Raw genomic sequence first — 20,438 nt, forward strand, 5'->3', positions numbered from 1 at the left:
AATGATTCGCAACCATCCAGTGCGAACTTGATTGAGACCGAAAAAGAACCTAACACTACCTCCTCCCTACACAATTTTTTAGCGTCTCATATGATCAAAATCCCACCCGAAGCCCCACTCGCCGGAAGGGCTGCCCAATCCTTATTTCTGGCTGTCCAAACACTACCCACGAACCTTCTATCACACTCCTCCTTTTTTGTTTCCTAAATCATCACTACATCCGGCTTTTCTGATCTTAGAAAATCCTTAACCACCCTTCTCTTTTTCTTTGAACCCAAACCCCTGGTATTCCAACTGATTATCTTCATGTGAAACTCTCTGACCCTGATCTCTGAACCAAATCCAATTAGTCTCACAATCCTATGGAGCATCTGCTCTTCCTCCTGGAATATACCTTGATATCCAGATTCTTTAAAACCTCACGTACTTTTGCCATTTTCCTAGGGAACAGTCCTTCTATTTGGAACTCACCCGAAAGAGACCCCGCAATACCTCCCAGGTTAACTGTAGCCTTACTGGACTCCTTGATAGGTGATCTTAGATTAGCTGATAAGGAATTGACACTCTCGAACATCTGGTAAGGACAAGCAGGCTGGATCACCTCCATTTCTAAATTAGGGATATCGACAGGAATTTGACCTTCGAAAGCATCATTGCCTTTTTTGAAAAAAAAATCAGAGTTTACTCGGTTTTCCATAGGAACCAGAGATTGAGAAACTGAAACGGGAAGCATGGGGGTAGAGGGACTCAGAATGGGGACGGAAGGATTCATGAGGGGTTTAGTGAAGCCATTAGAAGGGGGTATATATGGCTGGGTAAACTGAAAAAGTGAAGGCGTTACCTCCAGAATTTCCGCAACCATAGAACCACAGTTCCCCAACAAGCTAGGCCCTTTAACTCTGGTTTCTGGCGAAGAAGGCTTAACCATGACTGCTGAGCCACGAGGATCAGACCCCACTCGGCCCAAAAATCCTTCCATATCTTCGTCGGATGAAGAATTTTTTAGATCCGCTTCCTTTCTCAGCGGCGAAGCCCTTTCCCCTAAATTCTTCTTGCGAAGCCTTGGACAACGCCGATAAAAGAGAGGGCTTGCATTTAATCCTCTATTCGCCTGAGATTCGGCACCTGAATCCTCTGTCTTTGGGTCCTCTTCGCTGTCCACCTTGATTTTTCCGCGCAAAATGGGCTCGTTGCTACACCGGATTCCCTGTCGATGCTCTGAGCTTGGGGGAAAGAAGGTTGACCACAGCTTCCTTGAACTGTACAACACCTTCTTCTTCACTAACCTGCTCGACTGAAACTCGAGGAGTCCAGGATCTGATTTTCCCTTTTCGTTTGCAAAAGATGAGTCTTCTTCTTCCTTGCGTAATGACGCCACAGTCTCAACTGGGGTAACCTCTTCTGGACTTAGGCCCAAGCCCAGCGGGCCTTTAAGCTTGCAGCCCATTATAACTGTGCTTGGACCAGGATTTGCCAGCGACAGGGCCTTCCTCTCACAAGCCTGACAGCCCACATCGGCGATAGCCTCTTCTTCTCCGGCCCAATCTCCTCCTGCTTCTTCAATCCCGTCCAACCCATCTGTTGACTTTTTTGAATTCAAACGAGACTGTGACGGGAGCTGGCAGCCCTTACCCCTTTCTCCCTCCTTCCTTTGTCTGCTATCTTCCCCGACACGGTATCTTCCCCCTGCTGTTGATCTGCCACTCTCCCCTCGTCTTCCTCCACCTGTCCTCGAGTGAGTAGCGACAACCACCCGAGTCAGCTCACCCTTTCGCTACCTCTCCGTCTTTCTTCGTCTCCGACCACTACGACGACGACTGTAAACACCTAACCCCCATCAGTCACCTCTAACATAGCTGGAAGGATTGCCCTATCCTTCATTGCGATCTTTAATCTCGCCCTGCTGAGATCGAATAGCTTCAACGTACGCCAATCGATTTCATTTACAAACCCTCATTGTTCCACAATCTTCTTCAGGTGTACCTCCGACCATAGGTGAAATGGCAGCCCCCATCATTTGATCCAGCCTTCTCTAAACTTCCCGTCTATTTCCGCATTTTCCTTCGGCGACCATCTTCGCAGCTAAATGATGTTCCTTTCCCCAACCCTTAACTTCCTCAAATCATGGAGAAATATGGCTTCCTCGGTTGTTTCAACGAAAAGTACACCTTTTCTAGCTGAAATGGGTACAATGGTTACAACGCCATTCTTCCCTAAGCTTCTCGCCACCGATCTTCCAACCTCATCCCAATTCTCCCTGTCAAACTTGCTTTCACATACCACAGCTCGGCCCACCTCCCAACTGGAACTAGACCACCTCCTCTTGGTCCTTCGTCACTAACTGCCTTCGCATAGGATCTGTGCATCGAGCCCACTTTATTGTGAGGCCAGCTTTCCCCTCTTATATTCCTTCCTTTTACTTCTGCATTCGGATAGGGGACCACCAACATTGAAGATAACGCTTTTTTGATATTCTCCCAACCTCTGCCCTTGTCACCCTCAAGAATGATCAGAAGAAGGTTTCCTGTTGGTAGCAAACTCCGAGATCCTTATGAACCTTCCATGGTTGTTGAAGCCAACTTCCATCAGATGAACCCTGCATTTTCCCCTGAATTTTTTGTTGAAACCCATATGACTCTTCAATGCTAAGGCTTTCGTCAAGTATTCAACCAACCACCCAACTGCTTCCTTTTCAAAACCTAATGCAAAAACAGAGCCTCTACTTATCTCTGTCATCGAACACCATTCACCTCCTTGCTCGCCTTCCAACCTAATCAAGAAAGTCTTCCTCTCAACCAAGACCTTCAACGTCTTCCTCTTAACCATTCTCTCTCAACTCCCTTATATGCATAATTGACAAAGGAAAATCATTTTCACATTCATATCCAATAACTCAGACAGGTAATTACTAGGTTATCATTTTTAGATTACTCAAAGAAATGGCATCTCTAAGCTCACGGATTGGCATTTAAGGATGACGAGTTGTCAATCCAAAGATTGAAATATTCCTTTCTTTTCTCTCTTTGGTCTGAGGCGAAATTGTTTATAGTTGAATGCCCTATAACTATAGTTAATTTTATTGATTGGTTGGGATCCTATTAAGGTTGTTTTTGGGCTAGGTGACTTTTTGGGCCGCTTTAGTTTTCTCATCTTTTTGGTGGTGGGTGTTTAGGTTTGTATACCTTGCATAGTTCTGTATACCTTAAGTCGCTTTTCTGGCGCCTCTTTTTAATGAATTATCTTTACCTATCAAAAAAATAATATTGAAAAGCATCAAAAAAGGGTTGTAACAAAGTACACAAAACGTATACAATGACCACCGAAAAGTGCCAAAAAAGGGATGGAAAAACAAAAATACTCCCTTCCTCAAACCGCACTCAACCAATCAATAAAATCAAATAAGGATAACAATCTTTCTCCTATAAACAACTTGGACCAAGAAAACAAGATACTCAGAAATAGGATTTTTAGTCTATGATCAGAGAGCTCCACATTCTCGAATGATCTTCCATTTTGCTCCTTCCAAATTATCCAAAAAATGCACAAAGGAGCAGCTCCCTAAACCTTTTTCCGCTTCCTCTTGACAAAAGAGGCATACCAACCTGATAGAGTCTCTCTGAAAAAGGAGTAAATCACCTATGAAATACCAAAATGAGATAACAAAAGTTGTCACAACGCCCTTGTCTTGCTACAATATAAAAATATGTGGTCAATTGACTCCTCGTGAGTGTGCCCAGGAAGTATCTATTGGCCAAAGACCAACCTCTCTGGTGTAACTGAATAAGAGTCAAAGCTTTTTCCCAAGTCACCTTCCAAGCAAAAAAGCACACCTTAGGTGAAACCCACGCATTCCACACAATGCCCACTAGGAACGACTCTAACGTCCCCACCTTCAAGCTAGAGTAGAGGGACCTACCAGAGAAAGTTTCTCTCTGTCTCCAACCAACAAACCTTGTCCTCTTCTCCCTCAACTACCACCTTAACTAGAAGTCTTGCCAAGAAGCGCTCCATAATCTCAATCTCCCAATTGTTTAGATGTCTAGAGAAACTAGGAATCCAAACTCCTCTTCCATAAGAGTGAGACCACGAGTCTATCACCCAAGCCTACTTTGAAGTAGCTAAGGTAAAAAGAAAGGGAAAAAGAAACACTCAAAGGTTCATAGCCACACCATTTAATTTTTAGATTTGATTGATAGTTCAAATTCTAACTATACATATATACCTATATATATGGTTAATACATATGTGTTCATATGTCATCTCCAAAGTTCTAGCTTTCCATATTCTTCATCATTCCTTTCCTACCGAAAAAAGTCATATATATATACATAAAAAACTAATATATGTAAGGTAAAATTTTTAGTAACCAATCATCATATTTAAATGAAAAGTTTTCAATATTTTTTGTAAGAATAAATTGCTTAACTTTCAATATGGTCTTTAACAACAAGAATGTAGCTCTAACTATAGGATTATTTTACACCTTCTCCTTTTTATGATCAATTTCTAACCTTCCTATATTTTAAACAATTAATATATCAATTCTTTCAAAAAAAATTGAATTTTATTTTTCTTAAAATTTATGAAAATAGTTGAAAGTGCAAGTATCATTTTATCACTGTATCACGTGTTGTATCATGTACTGTATATGCATCATAAGACATGTTTAAGAAAAGATACAAATTACGATATATATCAATATTCATAAAAAATGTATCATATCATGTGTATCTTATTGTGTATCATAAATAATAAAACAATGAAAAATACAGTACCTAGATAGTCTCTTCAACAATAAATGTATTACAGACAAGATGAAATGAATATTTTAAATATGAAGGAAGGTTGAAGAACTTGAAAGTGGATGAATGGTATTAAACATGTATACACACTGTCAGCCCACCACAAGTGTCCAACACCCTAATCGGTGATAAAGTAGATGTGCCCACATATCATTCGGCCGCACTAAAATGCACTCAAAGGACAAAAACGTACCAGCATCAACACCGTCCATTACATCTTTAAGGGGGCCTTCAGCAGCTCCATGGTATAGCTTTCCATCACTTGAAAGAACAACATAAGAGTTATCCATTTTTTTCCTCCACCGCATGTCCTTAACACTGCTTGATCCACTGAGTGAACGGGTGAAAGATGGCTCTTGTCCCTGCACAATGGAAGCACAAATTGGAAACATTAAACAAAAATGCAAAGCAGATTAAGAATCCAACTCCTCTACCTGAGTACCAACCATAGAACCCCCACCTTATTGAGAAGGGAATCAACAGAGAAGAAATGAATATCACCGCCAACGGAAGCGGCAAGCGTAGAGGAGTCAGTAGATAGTGCCAGAATGCGAACATTAGCAATAGGAACGTCCACCACACTCAACTCTTGTATAGAAGAACCGCTTCCTTTCTCCTTAATCTCCTTGGCCAACTCAATAACAGCCTCGGTCCTGGCCACACAAAACCCTACAAAGTGGATTGACGAAGATGTTAGAAAAATAAAAAGAAGAAGGGAAAAGGGGGAAAAAATTATAGCTAAAAAACGTCAGAATCACCGTCAGAATGGGCAACGAAGATGAGTTGAGAACGCTCGGAGACGGCTAAGGGCTGAGAAGGAAGGGGGCTATCGAGATTGAAGTTGTAATATTGGGGCTTTATAGTGACGGATTCACCGATCTTAACGAAGACGTAGTCGTCGCAATCCAGGCGGTCTCCTTCGAGATCCTTGCCCTCCAGGTCTATGACTGATTCAGGTGTAGCCATTATTCCAAAACCCTAGCTCTCAGGGACTGGGAGTTTGGGCGGGAAGGAGGAGTGAAGCAACCCCAATTTCGCTGATGGAAATGAGCTTAACACCTTCCTTTTTGTGTTTGGAATTGATTCTAGCGTGTTTCCAAGTCGTCCTAAAATCACGGTCACACTCTTCACCTTTTCTTTTCCATTTTCCTCGTACCATATATCCATGCTTAAATCTTTATTAAAAATAAATTTTTATTTTAAAGAATGAAAAATACTTTTCTAACATGAAAATTACTTTTCTAACTTAAAAAATAAATCTAACAAAAATTTTCAGAGTTTATTTTGAAAATAAATTATTTGTGATATTAAATTTGAAATATTTTCAAATATTTTTCTAAAATATTTTTGGGAACTAATTAGTGATTTATAAAAAAATATTTTGAAAACTTTTATAACCTGGAAAATAAATTGAAAAATTTTGTTTTCTTTATTTGAGTTTTCAAACACATGGTTTTTGGAAGTTGAGGGCAATATTTGTAAGCAAGTTTCCATGTATATATGATATCACTATGTTGATTACTTATTGTTAATTTATCTGAACTTGTGTACATTTGATTTCACTTTATTGATTATTGTTAATCTATACGGGCTAATATTGAATATTCTAGATTGACATTGAATATCCATGAGGATAATAAAAAAAGCATAAACCCTGTTTCATAACTATTTTAGAAAACTATTTCAAAAAAAATAATTTTTAAAAATTATTCTATAATATTTTGTAAAACAAAAATTGTTTGGGAATTTTAACATATTTTTAATATTTTAAAATAATTTTTATATCTATTGTTTTATTTTTAATCATTCTATATCATTCTATATGGTTATATGATTTTTTTTTTTTAAAAAAACAATTAGAAAAAAGTGAAAACAGCTAAAAGATGATCTTTAAAAAGATTATATTTTCTATTTTTAAGAACAATACATATTTTGATTATTAAATGTGTTTTTTTTTTTTTGAATAGAAAATTATTCTCAAAAATAGTCCCAAGCAACTCCATAAATTAAGTATGTTGATTTCACTAAAATTGAGTCTTAGAGAAATGAATAGAGAATATCAAATTTCTAAGCATAAACTTGTAGACAAGTTATTAACCCTTTTCTAGTTAGTAATTTTGTGAATAAAAAATATATTTATAAATAATTGGTTTAGATGAGGTTAAATTTTTCAAAAATAGATTTTTTTTTCCCTAATAATAATATTCTTGAATCATGAACCTTTGAAAGTGGGATCTCTTGGTGCACGACCAACAAAGAGTTATCCGACTAGCCTCTGTGTAGTGTAGATGGCAATTGCACCTGCACAAAGGAATGTCTGAATAGGTTTTTTCGGGAACACCCTTTCAAAGGTTAAGTCATAGATCGAAGACTCGAGCAAGAGATTTTTGGAAAAATTGGTTGCATGCCTTTGATGGCGTTTTTACCATCTTTAATGTCAATGATTGCTGATTCATAACAACTATTGTGCCTTGAAGTCTGGCCTTTTAGCTTTGTTACAGTTGCATCAATAAATGCACTTAATGCATGTTGCAGTTAATGCTTAGCAGATGAGAATGCATAGTGCCTGATTGGTTTGTGTTCACCTGTACCCTAGGATGGGCGAATAATGCTACATGACTCTTGTGCAGAACATATCTTGTGCTAGATGACATGTAAGGATCATGCTAGACGACAGTGAGTGTCCCACAGGATCTTCATTAAATTTTCATCATTTCTTTGATAATAATTAATAATTACCTTGTTGAAAAAGTTAGCATGTAGTTTTTTCTCAAATACAAAGTAAATGAGTATGAAATGTAGTTGCATTTCGAAGGTTACCATAGGTGCATGTGGACAAAAATGGTAGATCTAATAGTAAAATCAAATACAACAAGAATGAAAGAGATTTGATAATGAGGTTAAGAAAGCAAATGCAAATGACTTGTTTGGCAACTATTTTCGAAAATAATTTTATGTTCTCTAGAACAAAAAATAAGGAAAACACGTTTAGAAACCAAAAATTATTTTCTAGTTTTTGTTCTTAAGAACAAAAATATGGTATTTTCATATAACATTTTTTAGTTGTTTTCACTTGTTTTTTTTAGGGTTGTTTTAAAAATAATTATACAAACATGTAAAATTATTAAAATAAAGTGCTAAAAATAAATTTTATTTCTAAGCCTCAAATAAGAGTTTCTTAGTATATTTTGTTTCAAAACTTGCATTTCACCTCAGTGCACTTTTCAATGTTAGTTTGTGTTGTATCCACTATGTAAAATTTTAAAGTAAGATCTTATTTTCATTTATTTGCAATCCTTGTGAGGTGGGATTACCATGGGAGTTCAAGAGTAGGGTGCCTATTGAAAGGGTCCATTTGAACCATAATTCAAAGGTAACATTTTATAGACTTCATCTTTAAAACTCTTATTATAAGGAGTCCCTTGGAACCATAATCTAAGTGTAAAGAGTTTGAAGGCTTTAGATTTAAAAGCCTTAGATTAACAAAACTCATATGTTGGTTAGAGTTTGAGGAGACTAGATAGAGGTTAGGTTGTATTGAACCATTATAATATTCTTGAGTTTGTAATTTCTCTATCCATTCACTCTTTATATTTCATTGTTCAAAATATTATTCATATTGTTTAAATTATATGTTGCATTCATCAAACTTCATATTTGTTAAAATTTGTAAAAAAAAAAAGACATCACTATCCAATTCATCCCCCTCTTAGGTGTTAATTAGTTGGATTAACATAAACCTTAATAGTATAGAGTTCAAAGTTTCTATGTACGCAGTGAATTTTATAGTTACTCCTAAGTCAATTTTTCGTGTCATTCATCTAAGGTTGCTTCCTACGTAAGTCTTAATGTTCATTTATGATGTTCTTGCTCTATCGTCACTGTAGTATGGGGAAATCATTCATACTCCATATGGAGAGTAAGGGTCTCTCCTAGTATATATTGCAATGGTTGGCTTCACCAAGTGATTGTGAGCCTTAGATATCTTCATCACTAATATCTTCTATCTAACATCACATGGGACCTAGATTAGACATTCAATCGCCTATTTTGTTCATGTTGTGTTAATCAGATGTAAGGTTGATATAACCTATATGACTCTTAATGTGGTGGGTGCCTACACTTCTAATAATCATGTAAGAGGTTTGTCATCCCCCATCATTATCTCTTGACTGCTTTTGGAGGCTAGTTTAGAGTTATAGACTGAGTAGTGTTAGAAATCTCTCTACAAATGCTGCCACCTCAGCAACCCCTCTTCAAGCTTTGGTCTCCATTTTTCCTTCACCAAACTCAGACGATTCAGTTGCAGTAGCTTCAACAAATTCAGTTCATATTTTATCCCCATAACTTTCCTTTAATATGTTATGACCAGTTTGTAATTCAAAAGTATGTTTTATCTTTTCCTTGTATATAAGCATCTTTATGTCTAAAAAATCGCATAGCTCATGTACATATATACTGATCCTGTACAACAAATTAAAAATCAATGAAGTCATTATTCAAATCATACAATCCTGTTAAGTAGCTGATCATTAAACATATATATCATTTATTAACGAGTCTTCTTAGTCTCATCATGTTAGCCACACCACTAAAGCTAGCTCTCTGTAGACATCCTTCAACTGCACCTTATGTTGTAGAGGAGATGAGATTCATAACATCGATCATGGTGTAGCCTAACTTGCTCATTGCTCTTGAGATAGAAAGATTGTTCATACAACTCCTTTGATCACACTAGTGGCTCTAGTTTCGACCCATCGATCGAGGATATGTTCCAACAAACCATCAAATTTATAGGTGATATGTGACAGGTGATTGCTAAGAGTGCAAACATGATGGATTCCAGGTTTGTGTGAATGGGTGGACATTTGTCATGTTTACAGGCTTGGATGGCATCTCGACTTAGTTCCAATTCTTGACTGTTTCCACTACTAGAGTTTTCGGACTGGATTAGGGTTTTTGTTTTTAATGTTTTTTTAGGTTGGTGTATATATGATTTTGATTCATTTCATATTGGTGCATTTGATGTTGATATCTTTGGAGATTATACTACAATGTATTTTTGGAACATTACGATAATATAAGCATTTTGGAATTCTTTTTCATTGTCTATTCTTATTGCTCAATTGCTAGATAATTGATATGAGACATGTGTTTGATGTGCGGTTCTTTTCTTACCTTTGTAATTTTTGTGACAAAAAGGGAGATCCTACATCATTTTTTTTTTATTCTTGATGATCATACGGGGGAGATATATCATATTATTTATATTTTGATAATTGTTAAGAGAGATATTGATTTATTTTGTAGATTAGAGAGACATATATCGCTTTATTTTACATTTTAGGGAGACACAATTTTTATGGTTATTGTTTTATTATCTTCTTACACATTTTGTGTATCAGAGGTATATCGTTCTTTGAGTATATTTCAAATTATAGATTCATATGGTGAAGAAAGAAAATATCAAGTCAATTATTTATTTGTATTTAATTATTTTTGTCGAGGATTGGGTTGAATGAGATTAGTAGAACTTTTAGAATTTTATTATCTTATCCAAAATTTACTAAAGAGAAGATGTTAATATACCAGTTTGTTGATAATTTTGCTTCAAGAATGTTGGTTTGAAATTACTTCATTGTCACTAAAATTATTCAAGTTAAAGATATTGAAGTCGAAGTTTAGCAAGTAAGTTTTCAAGTTTTAATTTAGGAAAAAACAATAATATTATACAATTCATATTTTATTCATAATTGAGCATGATAGCTAGGTGAGCTATGGACACTTGCAAAAACAAGGGGTAATTGAGTACACAAAAGCGTAACGGAAGCTTAAGCATGCATTGGTGCCCTTTGAGTGCCTTATAAATTTTTATTTGGAAAAATCTTCAAAAAAATTAAAAATTAAAATTTTTGTAATTTTATGAAAAGTGTTTTCCTAAATCAAGACAACTAAAAAACCTTTTATTTTGGTATAAAATCAAAATTAAAAATTCATTTTGATAGATAAAAAACCTTGAAAATCTAAAGAAAGCGTAATTATTTTATGGTAGTTTCTAAATTTTAAATTTTCATCAAAATTTTTTTGATTGCCCTTGTAGGCAAGAAAGATAGAGGTTGAGAGTTTCAGTCTTAGAAGTTTAATATGATTTTGAAGTAATCCACTAAAGATCCAAGGATTTTGTTGAAGAAAAGTTTTGTAGGATGATAATCCCTAAGTGAGGTGATTTTCTAGGTAATCCGGCCTTGCTATGCTTGTTATTAATTTACCTAAACTAATATTAAAAATCCAGATAACTAGTCAAAAGGGACAAATTAAGTGAATTGAATTAACTAGAATTCACTTTTAAGATAGTGGACTTTGGGATATCAATTTATATATATATATATATATATATATAATGTATAATTTTTGGTTGACCTTAACTCACCCCGTTGAGGTGGATAATTAAGTTAAAGTCGTCCTATCACTCATAATTGATTATAAGGATATGAGATGATAATGGACACAAATACCCCTTTACTCATTTTTGTCTTTATTCTACCACTCTTTACATGTCACTATTAACACATTCTCTCTTCTTTAACCATTTTTTTATTTTTTATTGGTTTTTTTAAACTTTTTTTTTATAAATAATTGAAAAATCAACATTATTTTATATTTTTAAATTATAAATAAACAAAAATTATATTGATGATTTAAAAACTATTTTGAAAAATGCTTTCTAAAATATGTTAATTTAAATAAATAAAAATTATCTTTTATATTTTAGAAGTAAATAATTTAATGATTAAAACACTATTTAAAATAAATATATTCACTATTTTATTTTCTTTTATACTAAAAAGTATTTTAAATTTTTCTTTTTCCTATTATAAAATAAAAGGTTCAATTTTTTATTTTTTTATTTTAAAAAAAAAGTCTTTCTTTCTTATTTTAATAACTTTTTTAACATAACTTTTAGTAATAAGTTATATGAAATATTGTAAATTTGTTTAATAAATATTTTTTTTAATGATTTGAATTAATTAAAAATTTATCAAAAAAAAAGTAAAAGAGAGAAATAGGATGGATGAAGAGTTTTTATTTTAAATTTACAATTAAAATATTTTCGTATAACTTAATTTTAGAAGTGAATTATAACTATATATACTAGATATTGAATTTTTCTTAAATAAAATGGTTAAAAGGTATATTTACTCATTTAAAATAAAAAAAATAAAAAATTATATAGATTGTGTTTGAATTTGGTTTAAAAATATTTTTCTAGTTTTTACTTTTTATTTATTATTATTATTTTGAATATTTTTTATTTTCTATATGGTCTCTTTTAGAAAATATGTTTAATTAAAAAATGAAAACTATTTTTAAAAATGAAAATTGAAAACCTTGTTTAATACTATTTTTCATATGAAAATAATAAAAAGACTTAAAAGAGTTTAATCCTAAGTCATACGCTTTATTTAACTTCCACATGGAAATTTTAATACTTTTTATGGTAATGATGTTTGGAGAAAAAAAATTTGACCTTAAGTCATCCACCATTTTCTCCACCAAACCATTAAAAATATGATTAACACACCTACGTGAACACATAACTTAGAGAGATATGAAATTTGTGTCATTGTACAAGGGTATTACACTAACTGTACAATGAAAATGTATTATGTGTACAAGGGTGTATAAGGCTACCTTTTGTGAAATATTTCAATCGATTATGAACCACTCTATTTTACTTTCCTTGTTGCCAACATATTATACACTCATGTCATACACTTTATTTAATTCTCACATAAAAATTTCAATACTTTCCCTAGTAATGATGTTTAGGGAAAAAAAATTGACTCGGAGTCATCCAATATTTTCTCAACCAAACAATTAGAAACATGGTTAACACACTTACGTGAATACATAATTTAGGAGGAATATGAAATTTGTACCACTGTACAAAGGTGTTACATTAACTGTACAAGGGTATTACATTAATTGTACAAGAGAAATATACTAAGTGTACAAGGATGTACAAGGCTAACATTTGTAAATTTTTTTAATCAATTATGAATTACTCTTTTATTTTCCTTGTCACCCAAGAATTGTATACTTATTACACTAATTGTATAAGGAAAATATACTAAGTGTACAAGGATGTACAAGACTAGTATTTGTGAAAAATTTCAATCGATTATGAATTACTCCTTTATTTTCCTTGTCGCCCAAGAATTGTATACTCGTGTCATACACTTTATTTACTTCCCATATGGAAATTCTAATGTTTTCCCCAATAATGATGTCGGGGGAAAAAAAATTTAACCATAAGTCATCCACAAGTTTCTCAACCAAATGATTAAAAACATGCTTAACACACCTACATGGACACATAACTTAAGAGTGAAATGAAATTTGTACTATTGTATAATATTACACTAATTGTATAGGGGGAATGTGCCAAGTGTACAAAGGTGTACATGACTCTAATAGGTTTTGTATGATTTTTAATCAACTTGAATTTGACATTAGAACAATTATCCATAGTTTTTTTTTTTCTCTTTTTTGTTTTTTGACCAAACTATGCCATGAAGACCAATGAGAAATAATATACAACATATTTATTATTTTTTAAGTAAGAAACAAAAAAAATATTTGCTAAGGTATTTAAAAAATATTTATTATATATTTTATAAGTTTGAAAAAAAAAATTTAATGATGTCTAATTTGCAAGTTAGAACAAATAAAGAATAATAATATTTTATGAGATATTTAAAAATTGTTTAATATATATAAGAAATAATATAAGTTTGAAAAAAAGAATAATATTTGATAAGGTATTTAAAAATTATTTACTTCAAAAATGCATTTGATAATAATAATTTTTAATTATTTATCTTTCATATTCAATTTGTTGGAGAAAAATAATTGGTAAATCATTTAACTTGATCCCACTAATAAATAAGTGAAAGAAGGGTGAAAAAGTCAAAGAAAGAAAAAAGAAAAGTAGGAGTGGCCGATAGCTTTTTCGTTTGATAATTAAGGGTATTTTAGGGATTTTTGAAATGCAATATCCTTCTTCTCAATTTCTATTCTTTCATTGGGTTTTGAATTTAATTATAGGTAATAGGAAGACCTTATCTCAATTATCCAACCAGCTGGGGTGGAAACACAATTCTCTTTAGAAAGAATCCTATTCAAGCAGGTGTCGGTTGAGCTAACGACATGTGTTAGTTCCCAGCTTAGTCGTAGTAGTCTCTCTTTCATTCCTATTTCTTAATGATCTATTAGTTACATTGGTCACAGTTTTCTGCGTGTCTTTCGAGGGTTTTAATGGTTTTCTGCAGTTGACATGGTCTTCAAGAAGGCGTGAAGCCTGGGCGTTCAAAGTCACAACTCACAGGTACCAACACCTTGATTTCATAATCACTTTATGCTCTTCACGCCTTAGCTTGTTTAACCAGTGAGAAGTATATTTTTAGTAGTATAATGGTTGAGTTTGAAACTTTGAATATCTTAATGGACATGCGGACCCAGAACCATTACTATTGACTGAGTGGTAGGGTGGCCACAGTGCAATGGTGAAGGGCAGAGACGGTAGACCTTGTGATGTGTCTCACTATGAGTCTCCGGATGATTAAGCTCGGGATGAATGTGAATGAGTTTGATATCAATTTGACCTTAACTAATAATCAATTGGTTTTTAGATGAGATGATCAGTTCCTGTGGAAGCGCTTTACAGGGCTGATTGCAGAGCATGACATTATTATAAACATATCTCCATGAGGGAAAAAGTCATGATATTGATTCATCCACAATCAAACCAGAATGAAAAAAACACAAAAAACCATAACTGAACATTTCTTCCCATGTGATACATAGAGAATACATGTGCCAATTACCACACTCATCCAAACACTTGCATGTTTCAGTCACAACTGGGTTACACTGACTTCACTCTCAAAGCCTCAGAGCGGAAAAAAAAAAACGAAAAGAAAAAGCTATCACGTCAACATTTCTCTCAACAGTAATAATAATTATCATAAAAGAAAAGCATTTGATCTTTTGGGCGGGTGACAAGCCTTGTTCACCTCAGCCAAATGTTGCTCCACGGCGACAACAAAACCATACCCTAATTATACTTAGTAGAGGTCCTCTGCAGATGGGGAAGACCTGTTAGTCTAGACGCAAACCCCTCTGGGAATACAACGATAGAGTCAGAGAATAATCAATCAGGGCTGTTCAAAAAAGCCCACCAACCATTCTCTCAATACTTAAAGCAAAATATATACCACACCGTATACACTTAATAGTATAATCAGTAAAAAGACAAGAAGGTGACACTAAAGTTAGAGGTGAGAGGTTAGGTTTGAGTGTGTTTTTGGTTAGATTTGGGAAGGGGATTGAGTAGGGTGGGTCAGAACTGTCTCCCATTGAAGGTTTGTCCAAAATCCCAGTTGGGTGGAGCCACATTGTTCGACACTACAGAGCGGCCATCGCTGGTAGTGACCTTGAAGGAGAGGGCTTGACCGTTAAGGTAAGTGTTACTCTGCCAGTTTTGTCCCCAGTTGCGAGACATTGCTTGCCAACTGGTTTTAGAGCCTTTGATGGATACAGAGACTACATCACCAGCTCCACCAACATTTGTAATGAGAACAAGATTGAAGTATGAATGGCCATTGACTGTGAATCTGATTCCACCGGTCTTCTTGCATGCAACTCTGCAAAATAAGCACCAGCCAGAACAAAATGAAGCTTTGGATTCAAAAAAAATTTATTTTCATTTCTTAGCCTCTCTTCTTTCGGCAACCAAAAATCAGGGTAATGATCAAACCAACAAAAGGGAGATGAGATTTGTCTTTCATTTAGAATGGAAAAGGGGTCTATTTGCCAATCTGTTTGTTATTATCGAGTTGAGTAGCTAGACTTGAGCAAAATGCTGATCTGAGATGCTTACCTTCTGTACTGAACGGGAACTATTCCAGCTTTGTACTGAGCAATGTGCTGGAAAACAGGTTGAGAAAGATCGAAGTGCTGCAGGGGAGGATTACACCAGCCTCCTGCATTATTAGTGAGAGCATTGTTTGGTGGGCAGAAGTTAGTTGCTGTGATTGTGATGGATCCCGGTAAACACCATCTCTTATCATTCACACATTTAACCTCATAGCAAGCTCCACAGCTCAACCCATTGTTGAAAAGAGCTGTGCTCAATGCAGCTGTGTTTGTCCCATACCCCTGACTGTAAAGATTGCCATATCCACAGGCCCCTCCTGCAAACCATGCATCCAAATAGAAGAAGAAAATGAGAATAAAGACCAGACAGTTGAAGCATATTACAGAAAACCATTTTTCTTTTTTGCTCTTACCCATTGTTCCGGAGGCATCGCCACCTCCATAGAAAGTAGCATGGGCATCAGACCATCCACCTCCAAATCCCTCAACACTCTTCAACCCTGTGAGAAGAGCTACTATGATATATCCTAGGAAATCCATATCCTGCCCAAAGGAATACATATACAAATAAATTAAAACATGGAAGGCATTTGATATTTGAATACATAGACTACAGTGAGAATAGGAAAACGAAGAAGTGAATGTACAATTGAAAGGAGGAAAAGGTGGGTTTGGGCTTACAAGGCCTGAAACTGAAACCCCCGGTCACACAAGTGAAGAAACAAGGGAAGAAGGTGAGAGGCAAGTGAGGGATTGGAACTGTATATATAGATGGAGATGGGGGATAAAAAGTATACAAGTATACGGCCAGGAATATATGAAAAATAGAAACGTGGCAGAAGAGTATCTTAACAACTAACTGAAACTAAATTGTTATAATAGCCAACCATAAAGTCGAGAAAAATTCCAACTTTTCAAGCTCTTCATTTCTTCCTCTTAGTGGAGTCAAAGTGAGCTTCTGACCAACATTACCAAAATCAAGGTACCTTGGGAATACTTATCAAGAATAGTAAAGCAAAGGTAGTAAAATTTGAGGGACTATCCTAATGCTCTCTGAGGCATTACAGATGACACTTCCCCTTAACCATATTTCACATTTCTCCCACTGGATCCCCAAAAAGGGTCAGTTCAGCCAGGTTTACACAAGATGATCATCATATCAAGTATCAACTTAACGTGAATTTATGATTCCTGCAATTTAATGCCAAAGCTAGGCTTCACATCCATGATGCATTTCACATATTTTTTCCTCCAAGCATAACTTAAACATTGTTCTTAACCTTTTATGTATGTTTAACACTTCACCAATGGTGTCGAAAATCAGAAGGAAGAATCTAGGAAAGGAAGGATGCATTTTGATCTAGGCAAAATGTTCATTTAACAGATATGATGGAGTGTGTACCATTGGTGTCATGCTTCTTCAAAGCATTGTGTATTTGCTCAAATTACTATAAATGTTTTTGCTGGCATCCGCATAATAAATTCTCAGAATCTCATCCTATGAATGAAAACCATAATATAGATTCCAGCACACACTTTGCAGAGGGACCTACATTGAAAAATAACAGCACTCCAGCGACATTAGGAGGTGGAAACCACTAAGTTTGGCGGTTGAGGAATAACTGATGAACTTTTTGACCCCTTTTGGTCTGCTATTCTTAGATTCCTTTCAAGAGGTTGAAATTCCAAAGTGGTTTCCTTTTCTTCCCTTTAGCATGTGCATCTTATCTTAGAGAAAACTATCAGTCCTCTACTTCTTAATGCTCAAGTATTCCTTCGCAAGTTATTGAAGAAGCGATATCTGAGTTCAGAAGTTAGCCGTAATTAGTAGCCCAAATTGACCTCATCAGCAAAGTGGCATCTTTTTCTTTATTCATTCAACTGTTTTTTAGTGGAATTTTAAATAGTTACTCATCATATCTGTTCGTTTAATACGAATATGATGGCCCAAGTAGGCACATGGGGTGATGGTACTTCAATTTGACTCCCCTTCGCTTATTGGGTTCTGCATATATTATATACTTCGGCCCTCCTGTTGGGAATCCACCTCTGACTTTTGATACCAATACTAAGATATGAATCACATAATATATAATAAATGTGTAAGAAAAAGACTAGCAAGAAGAATTCACTACCTCAAATTTAGGATCTAAAGGGTTTGGTTTAAGTGCTCTGCATGTGGCAAACCGTCCAGCATTTTAATAGGATAAAGAGCAATGTACCTCTTCCTTCCTGGCCCTCTTTTTTAGCAATCTTAGCTGTCCCCATATGATAATCCTCGTTAGTTTTCATGTTGCCGCACTAATCTAATGTATAAAATTTCTGAACTTTACAGCTTAACAGAACAAAAAAATGAAAGAATATAACTACAAGTGAAAGTCGATTCCTTTGAGCATTGTTTATTTTTTGGGCAATCAGATAATTGAAATTTGATTCCTTTGCAGACTGCCATAAGGGGCATGCTTAGTTTTCAGTAAAGTCAAATGGTTCTGAGTTTGGAAGTTCTAAGCTGGCCAAGAGGAAAAGAAAATAAGGTTAGGTGTGCATCATCATCCATCAGTTTTATTACTTAATTCATTTGATTCTGGTGACTTGGTAGAATACTAAAAACCCACTTGGAAAATCTCTCAAGTCCATAACTTGTACATATTGTATCACAATATGAACCATGTGAAGGCTACAAGCAACGGTGCACAAAAAGCTAATTCTCTCGTGTGGCTTTAGAAAGAAATGAAGATGAAAAAACTTCATGTTGGAAAGCATTCATCTCTTAAATTAAGGTCATGTGTAGTTTCTTGTCAAGTTTTGTCATAGGTGTAGCTTGTTGAGGTCTTCACTATATCTTCCTGATCGATTACCAAACTATGGATTCTTTTACAAGCCTGATAATTCCTTAATATCTTATTTGTTACCATGATTATAACAGCACTCTTAGAGTTGGTATGTTTGATTTTACAATGATAAACATTCTTCTAGCTTCACATGCCTCATTCTTTTTCCCCCCTTTTCTTGCAATGGATAGACCCTGTGGTTAGGAAGGGATATTTAAGTTAGTTCAGGATGGAAAAATATTCAATCAGAAAAGAAAATAATGTAGGCATTAGCCAAAGAAAAAAAAAAAAAAAAAAAGAGGCCAACTAGCCAACACATCCACTGAATATGTCCATTGCAAAATGCTAATAGAACTGGCTTATCACTAGATGTCCAAAATTACCGGAAAGGTAGAATATGAACCTAATTCTTTGTTCCTTTCATCGAGTGTGGAGAAACAGAATTTTGTAGTAGTTTTCAACAAAAATGATCGATCTTTGTTTGTTTTAACTATACGGAAAGAAAGACCAATCTACCAAAACTAACCTATTATCAAGCAAAGAACAAACAGAGAAACTGTACGGCCTCAAAGAAAGAAAAATAATACATGAAATGAAGTCTATTGAGGGTTAAATAAAAAATTGCACATGGGATCACATGGCCACTTGAAAGCTTAGAATAGGTTGAAAAGGACAGCCATTGGCTTCTCCGAATAGACCTCTCAGCAGTTTACATGCTACTTGCTCTTCTCTTATCCATCACATTTCATTGTCAATGACTTTACAAAAGGCACCCGTTCGACCTTACACCTTAGATTAAAGCACACCTAATTTGTGAAGAAGCACCACAGATGATCAGGGCAATGGCTTCCTGCAATATCGGATATTTACTTGAATGGTCAGAACAGAACTGTATCTACTTCCTATCTTCTTTGTTCTGGCTTTGGGCAACATAATTGGGCCCTAGTGTATAAACCTATGATGCCTTCCACACTGGATAGAGAGAACTAAAGTCTTTGATCAGGCATATATGGTTTGAAATCACGACCTGTCGGAACCATGAGGAGTCCATCTGTTAGCCCCATACAGTGCTTCAATCCCCATTTTCCTATATATGCTTGTGGTTCTGGCCTTAGGGACATTTTTAAGGCTATAATGCTCTTCTGAATTTGGTGGACAGCCGTATTTCACTATGCTTTTGGAATTCAATTTCTCAAGTGCAGGATCATGGGCCCTTGGTAGCCTGGCAGATGCTATGATCATTGTGGACTCGTATCTCTTTGATTCATGAGATCCAAAAGGCTCATTATTCCCATGGGGTATGCAATCAAGTGGAATCCAGTCCGCTAGAATAATTGCTATAGGGATAACACAGATGTATAAAGGTGGTAAGGTCAGCATCAGCCAAGTAATGCCCACCAGGTAGGCACAGAAGAACAAAGCTTGTAGCAGCATGCACTAGTTGCAACCATAGAGTTTTCTGAAGCATCTCCTAAATGTTTTGATATGATATAGAATACGGATGATATTGGTAAATTATTCTTTTGCCTATGAAGAATATATATACACATTTGAAAAGTTTCCTAATTACCTAGAATACCTAGAATATAATTAATTTACCGTTAAGAGGTTATTTATAAAAGGAAACAAATTAGTGATTAAAAGAGAAACAAAGTGGGCTAGTGAAAGTGGTTTCATAAAAATATTCGCTAGATGATCTTGAAATGATATAAAAGCAAAGCAAAGAGCACCATTTTGAACTTGATCACGAATGAAGTGAAAATCAATGACCACATATTTCATGCGTGAATGAAAACTGAATTGGAGCAAAGATGAATAGCACCAACATTGTTGTAACACTATAATCTGATATCATGTAGAAGATGAA

General features: G+C 34.9%; 2 protein-coding genes across 2 annotated transcripts in view; both read right to left on the reverse strand.

Annotated features, from left to right (window-relative positions):
- Positions 1-5,893, reverse strand: part of LOC117915748 (nuclear pore complex protein NUP214) — a 43,587-nt gene extending 37,694 nt beyond the window's left edge. The window contains exons 1-3 of the mRNA XM_034831428.1: positions 5,561-5,893; positions 5,263-5,471; positions 4,996-5,164 (exon numbers count right to left, since the gene is read on the reverse strand). Coding sequence (XP_034687319.1) covers positions 4,996-5,164; positions 5,263-5,471; positions 5,561-5,768 — 586 coding nt within the window. The 5' untranslated portion in view covers positions 5,769-5,893. The remainder of the gene's footprint in view (positions 1-4,995; positions 5,165-5,262; positions 5,472-5,560) is intronic.
- An 8,720-nt stretch (positions 5,894-14,613) lies between these two features.
- Positions 14,614-16,524, reverse strand: LOC117915828 (expansin-A10-like). Its single transcript, XM_034831539.1, has 4 exons — positions 16,422-16,524; positions 16,154-16,283; positions 15,745-16,057; positions 14,614-15,508 (listed from the first exon to the last, which is right to left on the reverse strand). Exons 2-4 carry the CDS (start codon positions 16,278-16,280, stop codon positions 15,205-15,207), a joined length of 744 nt encoding a protein of 247 aa, XP_034687430.1. The 5' UTR covers positions 16,281-16,283; positions 16,422-16,524; the 3' UTR covers positions 14,614-15,204.
- Positions 16,525-20,438: the final 3,914 nt, after the last annotated feature.

The sequence above is a fragment of the Vitis riparia genome, chromosome 6 (assembly GCF_004353265.1).
Source record: "Vitis riparia cultivar Riparia Gloire de Montpellier isolate 1030 chromosome 6, EGFV_Vit.rip_1.0, whole genome shotgun sequence".
Lineage (NCBI taxonomy): Eukaryota > Viridiplantae > Streptophyta > Magnoliopsida > Vitales > Vitaceae > Vitis > Vitis riparia.